Raw genomic sequence first — 20,139 nt, 5'->3', positions numbered from 1 at the left:
ATCTTTGTTATAGACTATTACATGTTCAGTTCAAACACATTTATCAGAATGTATGTGGAAATAGCCTTTTCTCTGGTTTCCAGTACTCAAGGCAATCACACTACAGTATTTATCTAATAAAAAATGATTTCAAAATTGTGAATCAGAGAATATAACTACTTTTCAAGAATGTAAATCTATGTATCAGCACACTTTGTTTTCCCAGAGGAAAACAAAAGCTGAACTGGGTTGATGGTTTATTTTTAATGCTGCTTGGATACTGTCCAGTCTGAGGATGTTCAGCATGTATTCTATGAATAATTGGTGGGCAGAGTTGCCTATCAAAAGTGTCAGGGCCCTGAGTGCACTAACAGGCCTTAATGGTCCTGACTGGAGTCACCTGGGACCTCTTCCCCCACCCACCTACCCATGGGCCAGGACTGAGCATTTAAGCTCAGCCTGTGGCTTTCACTCCCTCCTCAAGCTGCACTGGAGGAATGCTGCTCCCCAGGTCAGTTGTGGCCAAGCCTGGCCATGGGCCTTGTTGATCTGGACCCTGACCTATGTACTGACTTTCCTGCTTGACCTCAGACTTGTCTCAGCACTGTGAGCTTGCCTGATGATCTGGGCTCCTGGTTGAACCTGCCTACCATCTCTGGGACTGTTCCAGTTGCCTTGTTTGGGAGCGATGGGATGGAGCCCTGGCTGGTGAGATGCTGCCCTGCTGGCTGTGGTACTACCCTGTCTCCCCATCTTTTGGGGAGCAGCCAGCCCATGCTAATGACTGAAAAATTGAGCTATACTAGTTAGAAGAAATGACCCAAAACTTAGTTTAGAGATTAAAACACACTGCTCCTGGAGGATTTTTAATAACCTGCCTATAGCATACCAATGGGATAGAGAATCTGTGCTACGCTTAGTATCTTCAGATAAATTAAAAACTGTGTTGTGAGGGAAAGGACAAACAGCATCTGTATCAATAGTTTCCTCATTTGTTTTGCATCTTAACTGATAGAGTGTTAATTTCATCAATTATTAGTATATTCCAGAAGACTATGTCTAGGTAGTATACAAAAATCATTTTGTAATACACTATCTTACACAAGCCATCAAATGAGGAAAAATACATAGTTGGAACTACTTTTGGTGACTTGCTTTATTTTTGAAGACAATTTTAGAATGAGAGTATATTTTTAAAAGCTTCATTGCAGTTTTTATAAAGATCTGTTTGTACAAAACTGTGTCCTACAACTTTATAAGAAAGGAAGGCATTTGTATACAGGTATGTAAATAAGCAATCATTTACTTTTTTTTTTTAATTGCAAATATAATGTGGATTGTAGAAACTTTTTGTAAAAGAACTTGGGTGATTTCTATTCTGAAGGCAGGTTACTGGTCACATGCTTGTGAAGCAGCTGGTGTTTAATGCAGTAGCTAACAAGTCTCCAGCAAACTTGACATACTAACCTACTTTCTGGGCATGACTGCCATTTGCTAGGTTAGTCTTCATGTGTTTTAGATGATTGAGGCTGCAGTTTTGATCATGTAGAGTTCGAGTGTTCAGGCTTTACGTTAGGAATGACAGTAAGCTACTGAGTTTGCAATAGTTTCTGAAATACAGGGCTCCTTATAAAACTAGCTTTTAAAAGTAGGAGTAAGGATGTAATCTTTATTTGGCCTAGCACAAACACGTACAAGTGAATGTACGAATGCAACTGCCTTCAAAAAGCAGATTGATTTGGAATGTCATTCAGTATGGCAATGATACTGTCTCCTTGAAATTTTGTGGCAAAATGAGGCAATGATGGTATGAAAATGTAAGTCTTGCTGTGAAAATTAATTCTACTGAGGTCAGTCTGTCTTTTAAAAAGTGCTGGTGGAGGGGTTTGTTTCTTCTGAAAACTATTGGTATGGTTTATTGTTATATAGTATAGTGCACTTATATTTAGTTGATCTGACAACCAGCATCCATGACTTTTCCCCTTCATTTTTTTCCAATTGTATTCTCTTTCTTCTGGAGTCCTTTTATTAAAACTAGGTGAAGAAACAGCCAATAATCCTCCCTTAACTTTGCACAGTTTTTAGTCTATTTGAAATGCATGGTGTACTGCTCATAAGCTGTGAGAGACATCCTTCCTCAGTCCCCTGAAAATTTCAATTTCCTGAAAGCTTTCCTATACTGATTAACTTGCTGGTTTACTCATATTGGTTGCTTTTCTTAATTACTATTTTAAAGCCTAATGATAAAATGTGAATATCACTGTTGATCAAAACTACACTATAAAACTAGTGTGATATTTGTGTTATGATAAACGTGAGGAACAAGTTGAATATTCCTTTCTGTAAACTTGTTTCCAGGGTACGCAACCAGAGGGCAAGTGGTAGAGGGGCTAAGCTTGACTTCTCATGGCCATCAAGAGATGGGCAGTCTGCAGAAAAGAGTTTTAGCTGAGTAGGGCATGCATTCAGTGATGCAGTTTGCCTTCAGCTCTCTGCATCTTGTGTGCAACATGAAGAATGTGGAGACAAAGCAGCAGCTCTGTACTGGGCACTGACCTGATACATGGAAGATGAGTAGAAGACAAACTGCTGGTTTGTGTATCTCTGATTATTTTCTCCTATCATCGGTAGAATCGTATCTTTTTTTTTGTTCATATATACCTGCAAGCATTTTAGCTTGTTTTTGCAGGGTATGATTGCTCTATCTGATGTTTTCCTTTTAGGTTAGACAAATATCTGCAAGATTAAGATCAACAGAGGAAACTTTTTCTACATAGCCTCAGAAAGATCAGTCTAGCTGAATACTCTTAAGTAGGAACCTGTTTCTTTACAACAGCCCAAAGGTTATTGGCAAGGCACTGAAGATAAACCTATGATGAGCTGATTTAGAAACGAGCTACAAATCCCTATTAATCTGTTTATGATCTACCACCTATTGCTCTCTGCAGAGTTACTGCAATGCTAAATGTGCTTCTGGTAACAAATTAATGAAAAATTAGTCTGTAAAAATGTACTTGGAATGAAATGGGTAGAAGAAAATTATCCAGAACTTAATCTCCTACTTTCTTGAGACTCTGATTATAATATGGGCTAAGGACTTTATAGCTAAGAGCATTTTTCGTAAGTTTTTAGTGATAAATTGGCTTTTAAATGCACAGTGGTTTTGTTATGTTACTGTGTTTGAGGAAATTCTTGTATCTTTTAAAGAATAAAAGAGCCATTTTATGATGAATAGTCTTTTCAGTTTCTATTTTACTAGCCCTTTAATATGCTTTTTAAAATTCCCAGATCTGATGGAGGAAATCTTATTTTAACATCATACAGAAAGCTGGCAAAATGCAGCTAGTCTCGTAAAAGAAGACAATCTACCACTTAAATGTTTCACTTACTGTTTAGTCTTATCTGTTTATAACAGGACACTAAAATTTTGTTATTGGTTAATTATATATGCAAGATCCAGGAAATCTGTAGTTGCTAGTGCCTTTTGTAGCAGTCACTAATGAAATGGATTATTTTAATATAAATACCATCACACAGAAGTATAAAACAGTGTTAACACTATTTCATGCAGTATGTCTGCATAAATTTTTATTATGCTTCTAGGTAGCAAAATAGAGGTGTGATTTTTTGGCAGCTCCAATTTAGACACATGACCTTGGCACCTTTTGGGGCAATACCTAGCTGAAAAGCAGTGGTAAAACTTGTTCATACTCAATCTTCATTCAAGTTGGAAATGAGCAGGCCAAATGACAGCCAGATGCTGGGGGAAGGCAGAAATGTTTGGCACCCAAAGGGTGGTGATTGCTGTCATACAGGTTTGGGGGCTACAGGCCGAAAGTACCAAACTCCTTTTCTGCAGTGTCATTAATGTTGTTTCCCAGATATCCCAACTGGAATGGGAGAAGCAAGGAAGAAAAAAAAAAATCCCATCTGGGTAGAGTAACACCCTGACAATGTTCCAGGGACCTCAGTAGCAGCTCAAGTCCAGGACTGTGTAGCTAAACTAAGATATGGAGCAATGTGCTTCATGCTGACTTTTGGCCTCAGCCAGCTGCAGCTTAAATGACCCCTCGCCTCCTTGGCACAGGCTTGGCTCCCCTGGCCACTCCTGAGGGGATCCCCAACTCTCTAGACTGGAGGAGGCCCCTAGGCAGGAAATGACTGAAAATTCAAGGGATTTTTTTAAAAAAAGGGTGGATGATACCGAGCCTGCAATAAGGGCTAAGAGCCCCCCCCCACACACACTTGAAGTATGGTGGGGGGAGCAGGAGGCAACGGAGGGTGAGGGACCGGAGCCCTCCAGCACAGCGATCAGCGGGGCGGCACCTCCGCCCGCCCATCTTAGCCACGCCGCGCCGGCCCGGCTCGCCTCGCCGCGAAATGGCGCCCGGCGTCACGTGCCGCTGCCGGCGCTTTCCCGCCGGGCGGGGCGGGGGAGCCCATGGCGCCTGCGCGGTGGCGGCGCTGGGCCCGGGGGCTCCTCCCCTGCCGGCGGGCTGCGGCTGGGCCGGGCGGCGGCTGGGGCTCGCCTCGACCCTGCCCGTGCCGGGGAGCCTCGCGGCGGCGGTGAGCGGCGGCGGCGGTGGCGGCCCGGGGCGGGCGTGTGGAGAGCGGAGCGGGGTCGGGGTGGAGGAGGAGGCCGCGGGGCCGGCGGCGGCCCGGGACGGGCGTGTGGGCCGAGAGCGGCGGCTCCCTGCCGCGTACGTGCGCGCCCTGCTCGGCCTGGGGAGCGGCCGGGGAGGGGGCATCGCCTTCCCCCTTGCCGCCCTGGCAAGTTGGGGTAAACGTCTTCCTGGAGCGCCGCGCACTCTGTGCGGAGCGTTTGGGGCTAATGAGCTTAAAGGCGCTGCGCGCATCGGCGGGCGCTGCCGTGAGAAGGGTTTAACGCGCGCCGATCTGGTGCCCTGATTTACGCGACTCGGACGTTTCCAGCGAGCCTCGGGGGAAAACAGCGTTGTGGTTTTCGCTGTGGCCCGCGAGCGGTGAGCGCGCGTGTCGGGAGAGCTGTGCGGGGGAGCGGGCGCGCTGGGTCCTCCTCCCTCGCCCGGAGGATGCTGAGCTGGGGGCGAAGCTGGCGAAACCTTTGGGGCTGTTGGTTGCCGCAAGCTTTAGAGCGTTATGTTCAAAGACAGGATTATTATTATTTTTAGTCTTAAGCGCTTGAATTGCGTATTAAAGTCAGGGTGAAAGACTCCTGGGAAACGGTAGAAAGCACGTTTATTACTGCATGCAAAAAAAAAAAAAAAAAAAAAAAAGTTCTGTGAAGAACTGCAGAGCTCTGGAGTGTTATTGTAGAGTAAGTCTTGTTTTTATTTATAAAATAGTTGTTGGAGAAGGAACTATTAAAATATGCGGTTTTCCTGGTACAAAAACATGCAGCTGTGCAATACACTTGATGAGAAAGTCGAGAATAGAGGAAAGCAGCTGTATACACTGATGCACCAATATTTGATAATTTATGCCACCATTCACCACCAATATTTGATAAGTGATGGTGTGAATAGATTTGCTAAACTTCATCAGTTTATCAGAAAATTCCAACAACTTTGCTGCTACTGTTTATCTTTGATTACAACTTAGGTAGCTCTACCCTGAGCGCAAATTTTATTTGTTTTTAACATAACTGGTTTCTTTAACATAACCTTATATTTGACTGCATCTCTGATATTTATTCTTCTATTACTAACCTTTCTGCTTAGGTTAACTGACTGTTTGAATTGCTTTTGATGGCTCGTGGGGCCTTGAACACTTGAAGGAAGTGTCGTTAGACTGTATACCTGATTTTTGTTATTAAAAGCTTGCAGCAATCTTTCAGTAACCTGTTTTTCTAAATGCAATATATAGAGCTACTTTTATCTCTGACGTAAAAGTATAAACTGCTAGTATGTCCGACCTAGTTAATTCTGCACTGAGGGATTCTCGGGTCTGTAAAAGAGAAGTTCATTATAGCAGAAGTTACAGTTTCTGGTTAATAGAAGTATTCAGCCTTCATAGATAACCGATTCAAATCCTCGTGAAATTCAGAAAGTTGCTGAACAGCATAATTCTATCAAGTCAGTAAAAACTATATTTGATAGATTTCTTAATGTAAAGGATATAGTTGTCCTTTTCTTAATTGTCAAATGTTACTTTAATTTCAAAAATTATTTTATTTGCAGCCAAACTAAGCGGTGTTGGGAAGGATATTAAATTCAGAGCTTGGAACAGATAGCTGCATCAGTTCTCCTCCCTTCCCTCCAGTGATAGGCATATAAAATTATTTTTTCTTTTTTTGATGCATTTTTATAAAAGTAAGTGTCATGATATGATGAGGGATGAAATCTTAAACGGTTATTTAAGATGGAAGACACTGAAACCCAAACTTCTGTCATACAGTATTAAAAGAAAATAGCATGAAGGGAGACAGGGCTTTCAGTCTTAAAATCTACCTTATTTTAAAATCTTAAAATCTACTTGATATGGTAGTTTGTGGTACGCCTGTCAGATGGGACAGATTGCTATCTGCTGTCCTGGGAGCTCTTAAAGAGGGAGGAGGCTGCAGGCTGGGTGACTTTTTGCTGACTGACTGCAGGGACAGCCCTGCTTCTTGCCGTGTGACAGTAGCCAGGGCTGTCCTCGGTGGGTGATTTACGGCTGCTGGCACTTTGGGCGGTAGGATGCTGGGCTGTATGGTGGAGGAGGGAGTGCTTGTGTTTTGATCGTATGTCTAACAGTTTCCTCGGCCCGTAGACAGGATTGCCAACGAAGGGAAAAAGGCAGGGAAGAACTTTGCTTATCCCATGTACTTGCTGCGTTCCATGACTTTTAGATTACAGCAGTGTTGTTTACCAAACTTCGCTGTTAATGGTAATGACAGTAGCAAATGTTGAATGTCTTACTGTTTACATTGTGTTCTTGGCCAGTACAGTGTAAATAGAGTTGCAACACACCTCTTTAATTTTAAACTTAACCCGTCCACGTACTTCTGTGAATAGCATAGTATTTGCAATATAGAGTAAGCTGCCTTGTGTTACGATGATGTAAACTCATTCACTAAAGCAAGCAGCTGAGAAAGATAATGAAGGAATAACAGGTTAATTAGCACCATTTTAATTTTTTATCAGTTTTGAAGTGGTGAGGAATGGTAGTTGACCTCTTGATTGCTGCCAACATATTTTTTTCTATTATTTTTGAATGAGGCGGATGACTGGGATTATTTGTTTTTTTAACTAATAAAGATTTTCGTGGCATTTTTATCTGGACAGGAGGACAGATGCTTGTGAATGCCCCATGGCGGCAGCAACCTCTATTCATTCATTTATTGCCTATTGTAACTTGGAAACATTCTTTAGGTAAGAAAGCTGCTTCAAGGTATACCGTGTGGTTTATTAAATTAAACTTACTACACTTCAGTGTTGAATCTTTAAATTGCATCTCAGTGTTTTGTTCTTTTCAGTTAGTCTCGTTTCATGTATTTTTATGTTTACGTGTCATTATAAACCTACCTTCTTTATGTTGTAGAAACTAACAGCACTTTCTGCAGATGAATTTTAGGTATGTGTGTGCCCTGCCATGCAGAGTTAGCAAAGGGATAGTCAGCTTGTTTCACTGAAGAAAATGTAATACCTGTAGAATGTACAAGTAATACAAGACTACTGTAATTTAAAAACTTCTCCAGATCTCATCTGTGAACACTGTTACTTGTAAATGCCAGCTTTGTAATCCTAGACAAGCATGACTATGCAGCTCTTAGATTTTGTGATGTGTGTGAGCTGAGCAACCTCGTTACTTGCACAGATCTCAATTCTTGGTTTTGTTTTTTCTTAAGAGATGAGGATTGCTTCTTTTGTCTTCTACTGCACTAGTTTTAAATCTTAAGATTATAATTTTGGTATTAACTCACTACAATGTTTTATTTTTTTTTAAAAAAAAAAACTCAGCATTAGGATGCTACTAAAGGTGTTACTATTGGTTAACCACAGTACTTTGAAAGCATCTTAAAGTTGTAATTTGGTTTAATTTTTAAATTTATTTTTTTCATTTCAAACCTGTTGTGGTTTAGTTAGATGCATGTTGCTGTTTCTGTTAGCTTGCTATTAAAACTGCAACAAATAATGTAAAATCAGTAACTGAATTCAGAGTTTTGAGGCCTACTTTCCCAAATTGATAGTAGAAGAAGGTGTTCATTGATACCAATATGAAAGGAACCACTCTATATTTTCATATATGGGAGCATGTGATGCATTATCAATATTTTTCCAGCTGTGAGAGAATTTAGCCAAGTTAGTTTATTGTCAAGGATTATAGTGATGCAGTAGCATACCCTTTTTTTGGTAAAACTGAGTTATGTTTAAAGCTGAGAATCCTTAAATTTAAGATATTAGATGTCATATCTTTAAATCTTTCAATCATTGTAGCTTTCTTAGTATACTGGTATATAGTTAGCTGAAAAAAATCAGCACTTATATAGGTACATAACTACTTTAAATACTATGCAAGCTGTACCTGCATTGCATAAGAGTACTGATGTGACTCAGATTGTGGGTAACACCAAACCTAGATTTGTGGGAACACATGCACCTTTCTGTTAGCTAGCTGATAGTTCTGAGACAACAGCATTTGATAAAACTGATTTGCTTGTCATGTTCTGTTGTTCTACTTACACATCTGACATACAGCATAGAGAGTTTTAGTCATCTCAGTCTTGTTTCGAAAACTGAACTTAGTCCCTCCTAAGGGTCTCCCAGAATTTGCAGAAGAGCTTTTCTTTGGTCGATGACTTCACAGGTCAGTTGATCATCTGGGACCCCTCTCTGCCTTCTGGTTAAGGAATCCATGCACACATACAGGATGACTCATCAGTGGGATGGATGTTCAGACACCAGAAAGGTGCTGGTAACTTGACAGGAACTTCCACATTCTTTGGAGGTATGTGTGCATGTACGCCTCTCATTCAGTACTACTTTGATTATATCACGTGGACCTATATTTTAGTTAAAATCAGTTGTGTTTTAAAACGCACAAGTACATCTATAATCCAACATACTCCTTTTAGTTTAAATTTTAAGCATTCTCAGTTACACAGTGAATATTAGGGCTTCGTGTTAGGTCAAATCTTCCTTCCTGTGATGCATAACTAATGGAACCCTTTTTCTGATTATTTTCTCACAATGAATCATACAACCTAATTTTGCTACTTGTAAAATTCTGCAGTACAGAACACTGAAAAATAGAAAATTCTGAAGTTGTCTGTTCTAATGGGATTTAGCAGCAAGGACAAGATACGGCCACTTTCATCAGCAGCAGGCTAGGTATTATATAGGCTGCGTGTATCTTGTTGCGTCTCTTGATGTTTCTGAAATGGATATGCTACATCTTGTCTACAGTCTAGCCCACGTGGTAGGCTTTTGTGCCCTTTCTTTCTGGTAGCTGTCGAATGTCAGAGCTTCTTTGTAGGAGCAGGAGTAGCACTTGTAAAGCTCAAATAAGTTTCAAATGGTAAAGTGAAAACTTCCCTTTTTCCAGATACTTGAACTTTACTGAAATGTTGCAGATTTACATGAAAACAGAAAAAATGGAGGTGATTCTTGGAGACATTTATTTGTTTTTATGATGGACTTTAATTTTTAGGAATCAGCAAAATTTTTAATGCAGCCTGAAAGGGGAGGAAAAAAATAAGCAGATCCTTGAACCAAGGGGAGGAAGAAATAAGCAGATGCTTGAACCAAGCTAAATTTAGCAAGACTGAGCAATTGAAAAGCGTGTTCTGTATGGTTGATTAGTTCATCCACTTACAATGCAATGGAGTGCCTGTTCATTGGGCTGAAGATGTAAGTAAAGTTTTGAAAAGTCATAGAATGTGGTCATGTAGATGATGATGATAAAATGGTGCAAAATGCTTTTTCATACTGAGCTTATAATAAGCTTGTATCTTCATTACATTAGTAATACTAGTACAATTAGTACAATAGTAATTGATTACAAATACTACTTTACTTTGGAGTGGAATGTGTTGCAATGTGCATAGCACTGTTCACTTTGACTTGATCACTTTCCCGCTTGTTATGTAAAGCACGTGCGTCTATCGAGGAAAGAAAAAGTTTCAAGTATTAAAAATAATTTGAAGAGTGTCACTGGTTTAACCTTCTGCATATATTACATGCTTCTATCATTACTGAAACATTTAAAAGACTAAAGTGAAGATTTCTGAAGATTACTGGAATAAATTCATTGGTGCCTGGATCATTTTTCAAGAGAGCGAACAGTAGTGGAGCTGGTCAGACAGATAGCTAGCTCCTAAGTAATTTCCTAGGTTGTTCTTTTCCACTCCTATGCACATGCTTTATTTTAAAGAAAAGCTTTTATGAAAAACTTTAAAACAAATAATAATAAAATGAGGCAAAGGAAATGCTTTGCTTCTCTTTTAAGAGAAAGCATAGATGCACGTACTTTCTTCTCATAAACATGGAAAGTTACAGCTTCTATATCTGACACCTCTTCAGTCCTGATGGTTTCAAACTGGAGGACAGAACTGTGGTGGAATAAAACACATGACGCGAACAGGAGTTTGAATTAATTTGTGAATATTTGGAACTTAACCTGATCTGTAGTTCATCTATTGCAATGTTTGTTTCTGTTGTGCAGATTTGGATATAGCTCAGGAAAAACAAGTTGCAATAAGAATTAGAACCAGTATGACTTTTTAAACCAAAATTTCTTTCTAGCTAATTTAATGCTTAAAAATTGATAAGAACTCGCAAAATCCAGAAGAGGAATTACTCTGAGGGCTGTCTTGTGCTTAGAAAAAATAGCATGTTCTGTTGATTCTTGAGAAATACGCGGTTGCTATGAAAAGTAGCTTTAGACTGATTGCGAGGAGATAAGGAGTAGCTCAACATTTAATTAGCAGGACTTGAGAAGAGGCCTCATCTTACTGTAAAATGAAATAAGTACTTGAAAGTTAAGGCAGTTCCTGAAGATTTCCCAGGAATAGACTGGTCTACTTCAGCCTGTGAAAGCAGAGCTTTTTCATATGCTGGTTAACTTTTTGTAACCTTGTCTTGTATGGCAAACACTGTTCAATGGATTAGTTTGGTACAGTTGTATGTATAGCGTGGTTCAGCATTTCAAACAAATGTCATAAATTTTTTCTTGTCTTTAGAACGGTGTAGTGGGATACATGTTTTCCAGAATATATATCTGGTTTTCAGTGATACTGTCACATGCTCTTGTTTTTTTGCGTAACACAATGAGATGTTTTCTTCTTTATGTCCAGTTTTAGGCAGAATGCAGGTAAATCCAATAGGCATCGAAGTAAAGTTCTACTCAGGTCACCGTAGGCACACGTAAAATTTAAACCTGCTTACAGACAGAGTTATCTTGCTCTTTCTGGTACTAAATCTTTTTTTAGTACTGGTTAATAATATCACATGTCTTTAATCTTGATACCTGCACTAGAAGATATAAAAACTAATGCATGATACCCATGTTTATGCTACTGATTATACTGATAACGTTACAGTCATAACTAGGTTTTCGGCTAAAGTTAGGCTTAAAAATTTTATTTCTTTCTACAAAATATATACATGTTGACATACTCTAAAACTCAAGGATGGAAATTACTTTTGTGAGTTTATTGTGACTTCTTTCTTTTCATCCTGAAAATTTCTTGTGTGCCATTCCAAGGACATGCTGCAGCCCCTTACTTTTATTTTTCCAGCAAACCAAGGCTGCTTAGGGCTTGATAGACTCCGACTATGCTTCTGTCATTTGTGTTTTCTCAGAGCAGAATTCTGCACTGGCAGACCTTCTTGCTGCATTCATTGCTTTCTATCAGCTTATGTATCTTTTGGTATTGGGAGATGAGTTGCTTATGTTAAATCTTGTAAGAAAGATATTTGGAATTGAGAGTCATACTATTCCAGAAGAAATTGGAGTTACATTAACTGTTTGTCTATACACAGTTGCAAAGATCTTTGAAGTTGTAGATCTGTCAGATAGCAGAGGTTTCATGTATTACTTTTTTCTCAATGTTGATTTTTGTCTTCCTTTATTTTCAGGGGAAATGGAAAATGTCTTGCCCATTTTATGCTTCATGTTTTCAAATTTTGAATAAACTGGTGCAGTTCTGTTCTTGAAATAATAACAAAACCCTTCGGATACATAGGCTGTCCTGGAAATCCTGTAAATAGTTAATTACTAAATTCATGGTATTATGTTTACTGCAGTCTTTTTACGTGTTAACTCTAGCAAAAAAGCAAACAATACCCTTTAAGCTGCTTTTCTGATCCACTAAAGGTTGGGATCTTTTGTTGTTGAAAAACACTTCTTGCAAATCTCTCTTTGCCCCTTTTTGCTAAGTGGGTTCTGGGGGTTTTTGCTCTTAGTTGCAAAACACTTCTATGCTTGCCATGTTTAAAAAGAGGGATAGATGGACTTTTGGACTCTTTTGGATGTGCCTGCTCAAGGTTCTTCATTATTTGAAAAGGGAAGTTAGTATGAATTGGGTTCCACAGTTGATAATTTCTTTAGAAATTGCCTATAGATTCAGGAATTTGTCTACTGAGTTTAAACTTAAACATACATAATTTGTTACATATTAAACTTATGCAAATTGCTATTGAATAGTTTTTCTCTAAAAAGTATGTAATATACTGTGAAGTGCTGACAGGTGAAACTATAAACTAATAAACCCAAATTGCTCAGATTGAAATTGATTTGTACAAAATAAATGGTTTAGAGAAACAAAGTCATTGCTGTTGTCTGTGTACTGGATATTGACATATGGACATACGTTTTGCATAGTAACATTTTAAATTTTACCGACTTGTTAACTTCTGATTGCTTTCTCCCTTGATCCCCCAATCTTCTGTGTGTGTTTTTTTTTATTATTATTGTTTTTCAGATACCTTCTGTACTGGAAACTGACAGGCAACTGTACAGTTTGAATACACTGGATCATTCCAGTACCTGAAGCTGATTACGTTCACAATGAAGAGAGCTAGGCAGAAGGTTGCTGTAGAAAATGAAGCTCCGCAAACATTACAGAAATACAAGAAACAGAGAACTTGTTTCCGTGGATCAACGTTTGGTGAATCCAACTTGCACACCTTGGATTGGGGAAGCCTTCCGCACCATGTTATTCTGTGTATTTTTCAGTTTCTGCCCTTAGTAGATCGAGCTAGGGCATCTTCTGTTTGTCGAAGGTGGAATGAAACTTTTCATGTCCCAGATCTCTGGAGGAAGTTTGAATTTGAACTTAACCAGCCAGCTACTTCTTACTTAAAATCTACTCATCCTGATCTCATTCAGCAGATTATCAAGAGGCATGCTGATCATCTGCAGTACGTCAGCTTCAAGGTAAAGGCTTGAACATATTTTTAAAAATGCAGCTACTACAGCTTCTTTCCGTGCATACATGCTGTTTCCTTCCAACTTCTATGGTTTAGTTCTTACACAGTAAAGAAAGAATATTGTGTGATACTGTGCTGAAGACTGCATGGCATGTTTTCAGAATATATACTGTGGAGTTTATGTATTGTGAATCCATTGTAGTGGCAGTTGAAGTACTCAACAGATTAATCTGCAATAAGTTTATTTCCTTAAATTCTTCTGTTTGTAAGAAATATTTTAAGTCATATGTGTATTATTTAATTGCAAAATAGGGCTATACAGTGAAGAATGTCCTGAAATTTCAGAAGCCTGTTGTGCAAAAGTGTGTGTAAGGAAGAAAGCGACTGTGTATTTATATTCAGTCATTTGACATGTAAGGACATTATGAAGTAACAGTAAGTATTTTTAAATGATGGGTATGTTTTTAGTCAAAGGGTTGCATTAATTCAGACTTTCTTCATTTGAAAGCTTGATACAGTTCACTAACAGTTTATCTGACAGGACTACAGCTGGAATTGCAGATGTTTTGTTAACTTGTTGCAATCACTCTCCTTAGAGAAGAATTCGTAGTTCTAAGGTATGAAGGGAAAGCAGTGGAAGGGAGTGATTTCTAAAACTAGAATTAAAATCGGAAAACCTGACTTTCTCAGTGTGGGGCTAATCATTTATTAAGGAAGGTGAGATGGAGCAGTGATTTGTCCAAAGCTGGCCATCAGGCTTGCAGGTCCATTGGGAATTTTCAGCTCATTATTAAAGATACTAAGTTATTGTCCCTGAAGTAACATGAATTAGTTTGATTGTATCTAGACTTTACTAAGTCTTTTTTCCCTGCGCTAAATGTTTAGAGTTACTGCACTCATGCATACACACATACACTCACACACAGCATACCACTGTATATCGTAATGCCAATACTAATTACACCCGTTGTTTAGGAGGAAACATGGGCACAAGGTTCTTCAAACAGAACGCCTAGGTTTAAGCTGTCTATATCAGAAATACCTGTCAGCCATACTCTTGAAGTACTTTCTGATTGTATGATAGTTTAAAAAAATACTTCTTGTTAACTTCTCTTGTCAGGAAATTTCTAATTAATGTTGCTTTTTGTCCTGGTGGCAAATGAAATCTGGTGCAGTACAAGCTGTAGTGCTTGCAGTCGTTGGTACTCATGACACTTAAGTTTTCTAAATAGTAATACAGAATGATTTCACGATTCTTAAATTGCTTTTATAGGTTGATAGTAGTACTGAGTCTGCAGAAGCAGCCTGTAACATCCTTTCTCAGTTGGTGAACTGTTCTATAAAGACACTGGGTTTGATTTCTACAGCAAAACCAAGCTTCATGAATGTCTCTCAGGTAATGTCCTACAAAATGTATTTTTATCAAGTAGAGAGATTCAGGAATGATTTCTTTCGGCAAAATATTAATTCACTCTTAAAACCACTTCAACCTTTATTATTGGCTAGCTTTCTCTTAAAGCTATGCTTAGGTAGGAAAGTATTTAATGTTGATTTTATAGACTTGAGAACTGTTACTCAGTTGATACTGATTTCTTTTTATAAAGCCATCTATTTTTATTGGTCTGTCGTCTTTAATTTGTGGCAAACTCTAACAGGAGGAAATAGTTAAATTTAGGTTCCATTCGTTAAGTTTACTGGTATTGATAACTTCACAGCATAGAGAAGTGAAACTGTTTAGAAGACTTGAGCCTTCTAATTTCCAGATTAAAAGATACAGTAGTCACAATTTCTAGTGTACTGATAACATAGTTGAGTTTTTTTGGTTTTCCTTTTCTCTGTAAGTCACAGCAGAGTTATTTTCTGGAAAATAAAATAAATGTCATTGCCTTTTGTTCTTGCAGTTAAATCCTAGGTACCTCAGACTCATCATTATGTACACTAATGAATTTTATTAGAGAGAGATAAGGCTGGATGAGTTAACTACCAAGTGTAAAGTAAACTTTATTATTTTCATCAAATACAACAGCAATTTTTTTAAAAGAAGGAAGAGATTACCTACATTTTTGTACTTTCTCTACATGTAAAACCTGAATGCAAAGATTTGGCTCATCTTCCATAGTGTTTTCTCTTGTTGTGCCCCCCCCTCCCCCAAACAGGCTCATTTTGCTTCAGCACTGACGGTAGTTTTTGTAAACTCCAAGTCATTATCATCAATCAAGATAGATGACACACCAGTTGATGATCCTTCCTTGAAGGTTCTTGTTGCTAATAATAGTGATACTCTAAAACTACTAAAAATGAGCAGTTGTCCTCATGTGTCACCTGCTGGTAAGTAGTGAATATATAAGAAATGTAGTAGTAAAGCACTAGGAAACAATTGTCAGGATTTAGATTTGAAATGAGTTATCTGTATTATTTTCCATACTGTATTGATTCTTTTAGCATAGGCCTTTTATTGACCTAATCTTGGCTGTTTGTAAAGTTGGAAGGGAGAGAATAAAAAATGTCTTTGAATGAACTGGAATAATCAAGGTGGAGATGCTTCTCACTTGCCTGCGTCTTCTAGAAGTTCTGGAGATTCTTTTTACATTCTTCCCAGCTGTTCTATTTACCTCTGATAATTTTGGGGGGTTTTGAGGAGAAAAAGCCTCCAAAATTAGTGCATGCCTTTAATGTAGGTACCAAGGCCTTAATAGTCATTGCAAGTTTTACCTAAAAGTAAGCATCAGCTGCTTCATGTGTGCAGCATCTTTGTAAACTTAATCAACTAGTATGTTGTGGGAATACAAACACAAAATCATCAACCCGTAAATCAACTACTGCTTGGTGGAATAAAGGAAGGGAAGGTAGCTGTCTTTAACTGTTTTGTGAGATGCTGTGAGTGAAATTTATTCAAAAAAGTGTTAATACTTGGAAATTGTATTACAGAAATGTTGGAACATACAAATTTTAAGATTTACTAAAATACAGGCTTTTCAGTTTCTTCAGTGCCCTCTGGTGTCCAGATCTGGTAGTACAATTTTTTGTTCTAGCACTGGTTGGTAAAGGACTCACTCCCTTCAAGGGTAATTGAAAATGCAGGCTTACCTGACAGTTCAGAGAGCCTTTGGGTCCATTCTGACTTAAATTTCTCTGGTAACTCTGGAGTTAGGGAAAGAAAAACTCCAGTCTAATTTCTCTTCTCCATTTTTATCCAGAGTCTGGGAAAAAAAAAAAAGATTAAATCTGTGTATTTTGTGTTCAAACAGATTAGGAAAAGTTATGTGCCTCTTAAATGGGAGAAGGGTTTAGTCTAACACAGCTCTTAAACTCTGTTGCTAATAGTAATTTAAATGGAATGATTAAGTGGATGCTGAAAGAAGGATTATTGGGGAAAGGAAGTGGAGACATCAGTTGGATCTTGCCTAGTGTCGGTTGCCTCTCCAAAGCTGAGGAAACTGTGCAGGAAGGGTAGAGTGCCACAAAGATAACAAATTTGACATTAACATGACTACTTAGGCCTGCTTCTCTTACTGATAAATGTTTGTAGCCAAAACATGTGATGGGGTGTGGGTGTTCAGAGCTTTGTCATACTTCAGGTTCTTAGATATGGGTATGAATACTCAAGCCAGTAAACTTAGCACTTGCTCAAGTTTTATAGCAAATAATTCTGATTTTATTTACTTCTTACTTAACAAAGTATTTTTTTTATTTCTCAGGAATTCTTTGTGTTGCTGACCAGTGTCATGGACTTAAGGAACTGGCTTTGAACTACTACATTTTAAGTGATGAACTATTGCTGGCTCTTTCAAGTGAAAAACATGTTGATCTGGAACACCTTCGGATAGATGTTGTGAGTGAAAATCCTGGACAAGTTGAATTTCATACTATTAAAAAGCAAAGCTGGGATGCTCTTGTGAAACACTCCCCCAAAGTCAACATTGTGATGTATTTCTTCTTATATGAAGAAGAATTTGATGCCTTCTTCAGAGAGGAAACCCCTGTTACACACCTTTACTTTGGTCGTGCAGTAAGCAAAGCCATGTTGGGTCGTATTGGCATGAATTGCCCAAGGTTAATTGAGCTGGTTGTGTGTGCTAATGGACTTCAGCCTTTGGATGATGAACTTATTCGAATTGCTGAGCGCTGTAAGAACTTAACAGCAATGGGTCTTGGTGAATGTGAAGTAACTTGTAGGGGTTTTGTTGAATTTGTAAAGATGTGTGGAGGCAGGCTCACGCAGCTTTCTATAATGGAGGAGGTACTGATTCCAGATAATGACTATAACTTGGATCAACTTCATTCTGAAGTCTCCAAACATCTTGGAAGAATATGGTTTCCTGATATGATGCCGACATGGTGAACTGTCTACATCTGTGGATAAACTGGTAGAATCAGGATGTTGCTCTCTATGCAAATAAGCAACTTGAAATCTGGAAATAGATTTCATATTTTATTTTCAGTTTCTCTTCCTTGAGAACCTGTAGTGAGGCAACAGTAAATCATTCAAGAATGTTTATGGTATAGTGCAATAGAAATTAAGTGTACTTAACAGTAGACACTCTTGAAAGTATGTCCATGGTTTACAGGTACTTTTTTACTTCAGTTAATTAGACTTCTCTGATTTAGCTTCAGTTTAATTGTTCCATTCAAGTTAAACTTTTTTTTTTTTTTTTTTTTGTATTTTATGTCTTTGCTTAGTCTTTCCGATGTAGTCAGAAGATGACTAGAGAAACTTTCCTCCTTGAGCAAATCTTGCTTGTGGGGAGCTGGATAAAACTTGGTGTTCAGGAAAACAGTGTTGTTTGCCATGATTTGTGCAGCAGACTTTCAAAGTACTCTTGCTGTAAGTGTAAAGGCTCATACTTTATATTTGAGTAACCTGAACTAGTGTAAGTATTTTGATTTAGCTTAAGTCCACTTAATGTCAGCACGTTAAAGTGGTGTGGTAAGTAATAAGTTTATACTCCAAAACCCTTCCGATTTTAAATTGCACTTTAAGTCACTTTATAAGATTAGCTAAATTGTAGTATATTATTTTTCTATCTTATGCACTAAAGTGGATGGGAAATAATTTGTTAAAAATTAATGAATTTAAAAGTTTGAATCTAAGTTGATTACTTGGATCAGTGGCAAAGCACAGAATAAAAGGAATAGCTTTTGTGTTTGAGGGTTTCAAGTCTTTGATTTTGAAAATTGACATCTGGATGCTGTTCCATGCTTCCATTATTAAGAGATTTTAAAGATTTCATAAGAATGACCAGCTAAAAGGAAGGTTTGAAAAGAAAACAGTGGTCTTCAGTCACTTTCTACCTGGAAGCAAGGGTTTAGAACACTTGCAAAACTATTTGCCATTTAGAGGCCACAGTGATCTGTAATAACTTTGCCTGGATTTGCCACAGTAACTTTGCCACAGTTCTCACTGAACAGTGGTGTAAGCCCTGATTCCTAGATCATGTATTTGCTGGTTCCTGAAATTTTTGATTCAAGAAGGATTTTATGACTCTTTAGTACTTGTTGCTCTTAATTGTTTTTTGAGAAAGATTCTATTCCTTGTTTGTGGGCAGGGGAAAAGAAGAGGGAGTTGATACAAATTAGAATATATTTGTGATATTTTGCACTGTTTGTAAACTAAAATGCATTATATACGAATATTACTGTAATAATTTTCTTGCTGTAGTTGGTTTATCTTCCTGTTTGTAATGAGATGTGTACATTTGATGAATGGTGGCATTTGTCATGTTAGATAAAATGTCAGATAGTTTCTTCCGCAGTTAAATTTCTTTTCTGCAAAAGTAACTGCCGTGGTTTGTCTAAAACTGCTATTACCTTGGACAGAATTATTTTATGACTTGTTTCCAACTATAAGCTAAAGGAATTAAGAAGATAATGCATGTCTGAATCATTAGTGAATTTTTACCTGTTGCATAATTGTGTGGGTGTGGGGAGGGATAGGGCAGCAAAAAAAAAAAGGGCAGCTGACTGGTTACTAGCACTTATTAGCCAAGCGCTTGCTTCCATAATCGAGGAGGTTATGATTTACTTTTGACCAGAAAACTGAAATATTTCTAGACAGTATTTGGTTTAAGATGCGTGCTTTGCTCTGATTGTAAACTTAATAAACTGATCGAATATATGAACTGATAATAGATGCCTATCTGTACCACTGTGCATCACCCTGCTAGGCAGGCTTGTTCTGTGTTAGAAACTATATACTTCACAGACTTGGGGAAGGACAGTAGGGCTGGTTGACTCTTGGATTGTAAGAGTTTAATCGTTGTCCTTCCACGTTCACGTAATGAACTCTAGGATATTTTGATGTGCTGAAATTGAAAGAGAACTTGGATAGATCTTGCAGATGATGTTGACATGTGAAATACTAACTCTTCACTGATAGCATGAGAAAAGCATCATGCTTTATTATGGAAACCCTAAAAGGGACTTGCAGACTGGATTTAGCCCCGTTGTGAATTCATACAACTCTTAGGCTATTTTAAATTCCATGGAATGCCTCAGCACGTCTGTGTACTGAGTCCATATGACTGAAGAACAGTATGCTTAACTCGCTAAGCTTTCATTCTTCCAAAAAACCAATGTACTCTGCAGTAGTGTATACGATGGTAGGTTGGTCAAAAAATTCTTGTCTTGTGGGTCCTATGCCCTAAGAAATAATATGTTCTACTTTTTTAATACTCCTGAAACTTCAGAGAAGCAAAAACTTTGAGATTTGAGTAAAAATTAGTACTGAGGCACTACCTTTAACCTTTTCACTGTAAGAGTAAAAACTGTAGCAGAGGGGAGAAGAGTGAATCTAATGTTAAACTGCAAGCAAGTGTGGTCAGCACTGAAA

At 38.2% G+C, this 20,139-nt stretch overlaps 1 protein-coding gene across 6 annotated transcripts; it reads left to right on the top strand.

Annotated features, from left to right (window-relative positions):
* The first annotated feature begins 4,458 nt into the window (after positions 1-4,458).
* On the top strand, positions 4,459-19,429 carry LOC134146955 (F-box/LRR-repeat protein 21-like). Of its 6 annotated transcripts, XM_062587623.1 has the most exons (8): positions 4,461-4,545; positions 7,224-7,310; positions 8,746-8,886; positions 9,589-9,788; positions 12,863-13,317; positions 14,584-14,706; positions 15,467-15,638; positions 17,009-19,429. In XM_062587623.1, exons 5-8 carry the CDS (start codon positions 12,949-12,951, stop codon positions 17,650-17,652), a joined length of 1,308 nt encoding a protein of 435 aa, XP_062443607.1. In that variant the 5' UTR covers positions 4,461-4,545; positions 7,224-7,310; positions 8,746-8,886; positions 9,589-9,788; positions 12,863-12,948; the 3' UTR covers positions 17,653-19,429. The 6 variants fall into 6 exon arrangements, with proteins under 6 accessions (XP_062443608.1, XP_062443607.1, XP_062443610.1 ...); XM_062587626.1 differs by lacking the exon at positions 8,746-8,886; XM_062587625.1 differs by lacking the exon at positions 9,589-9,788.
* The last annotated feature ends 710 nt before the right edge of the window (positions 19,430-20,139 follow it).

The sequence above is a fragment of the Rhea pennata genome, chromosome 14 (assembly GCF_028389875.1).
Source record: "Rhea pennata isolate bPtePen1 chromosome 14, bPtePen1.pri, whole genome shotgun sequence".
In the NCBI taxonomy this organism is placed as follows: Eukaryota; Metazoa; Chordata; class Aves; order Rheiformes; family Rheidae; genus Rhea; species Rhea pennata.
This window is presented reverse-complemented; position numbering and strand designations above follow the sequence as displayed.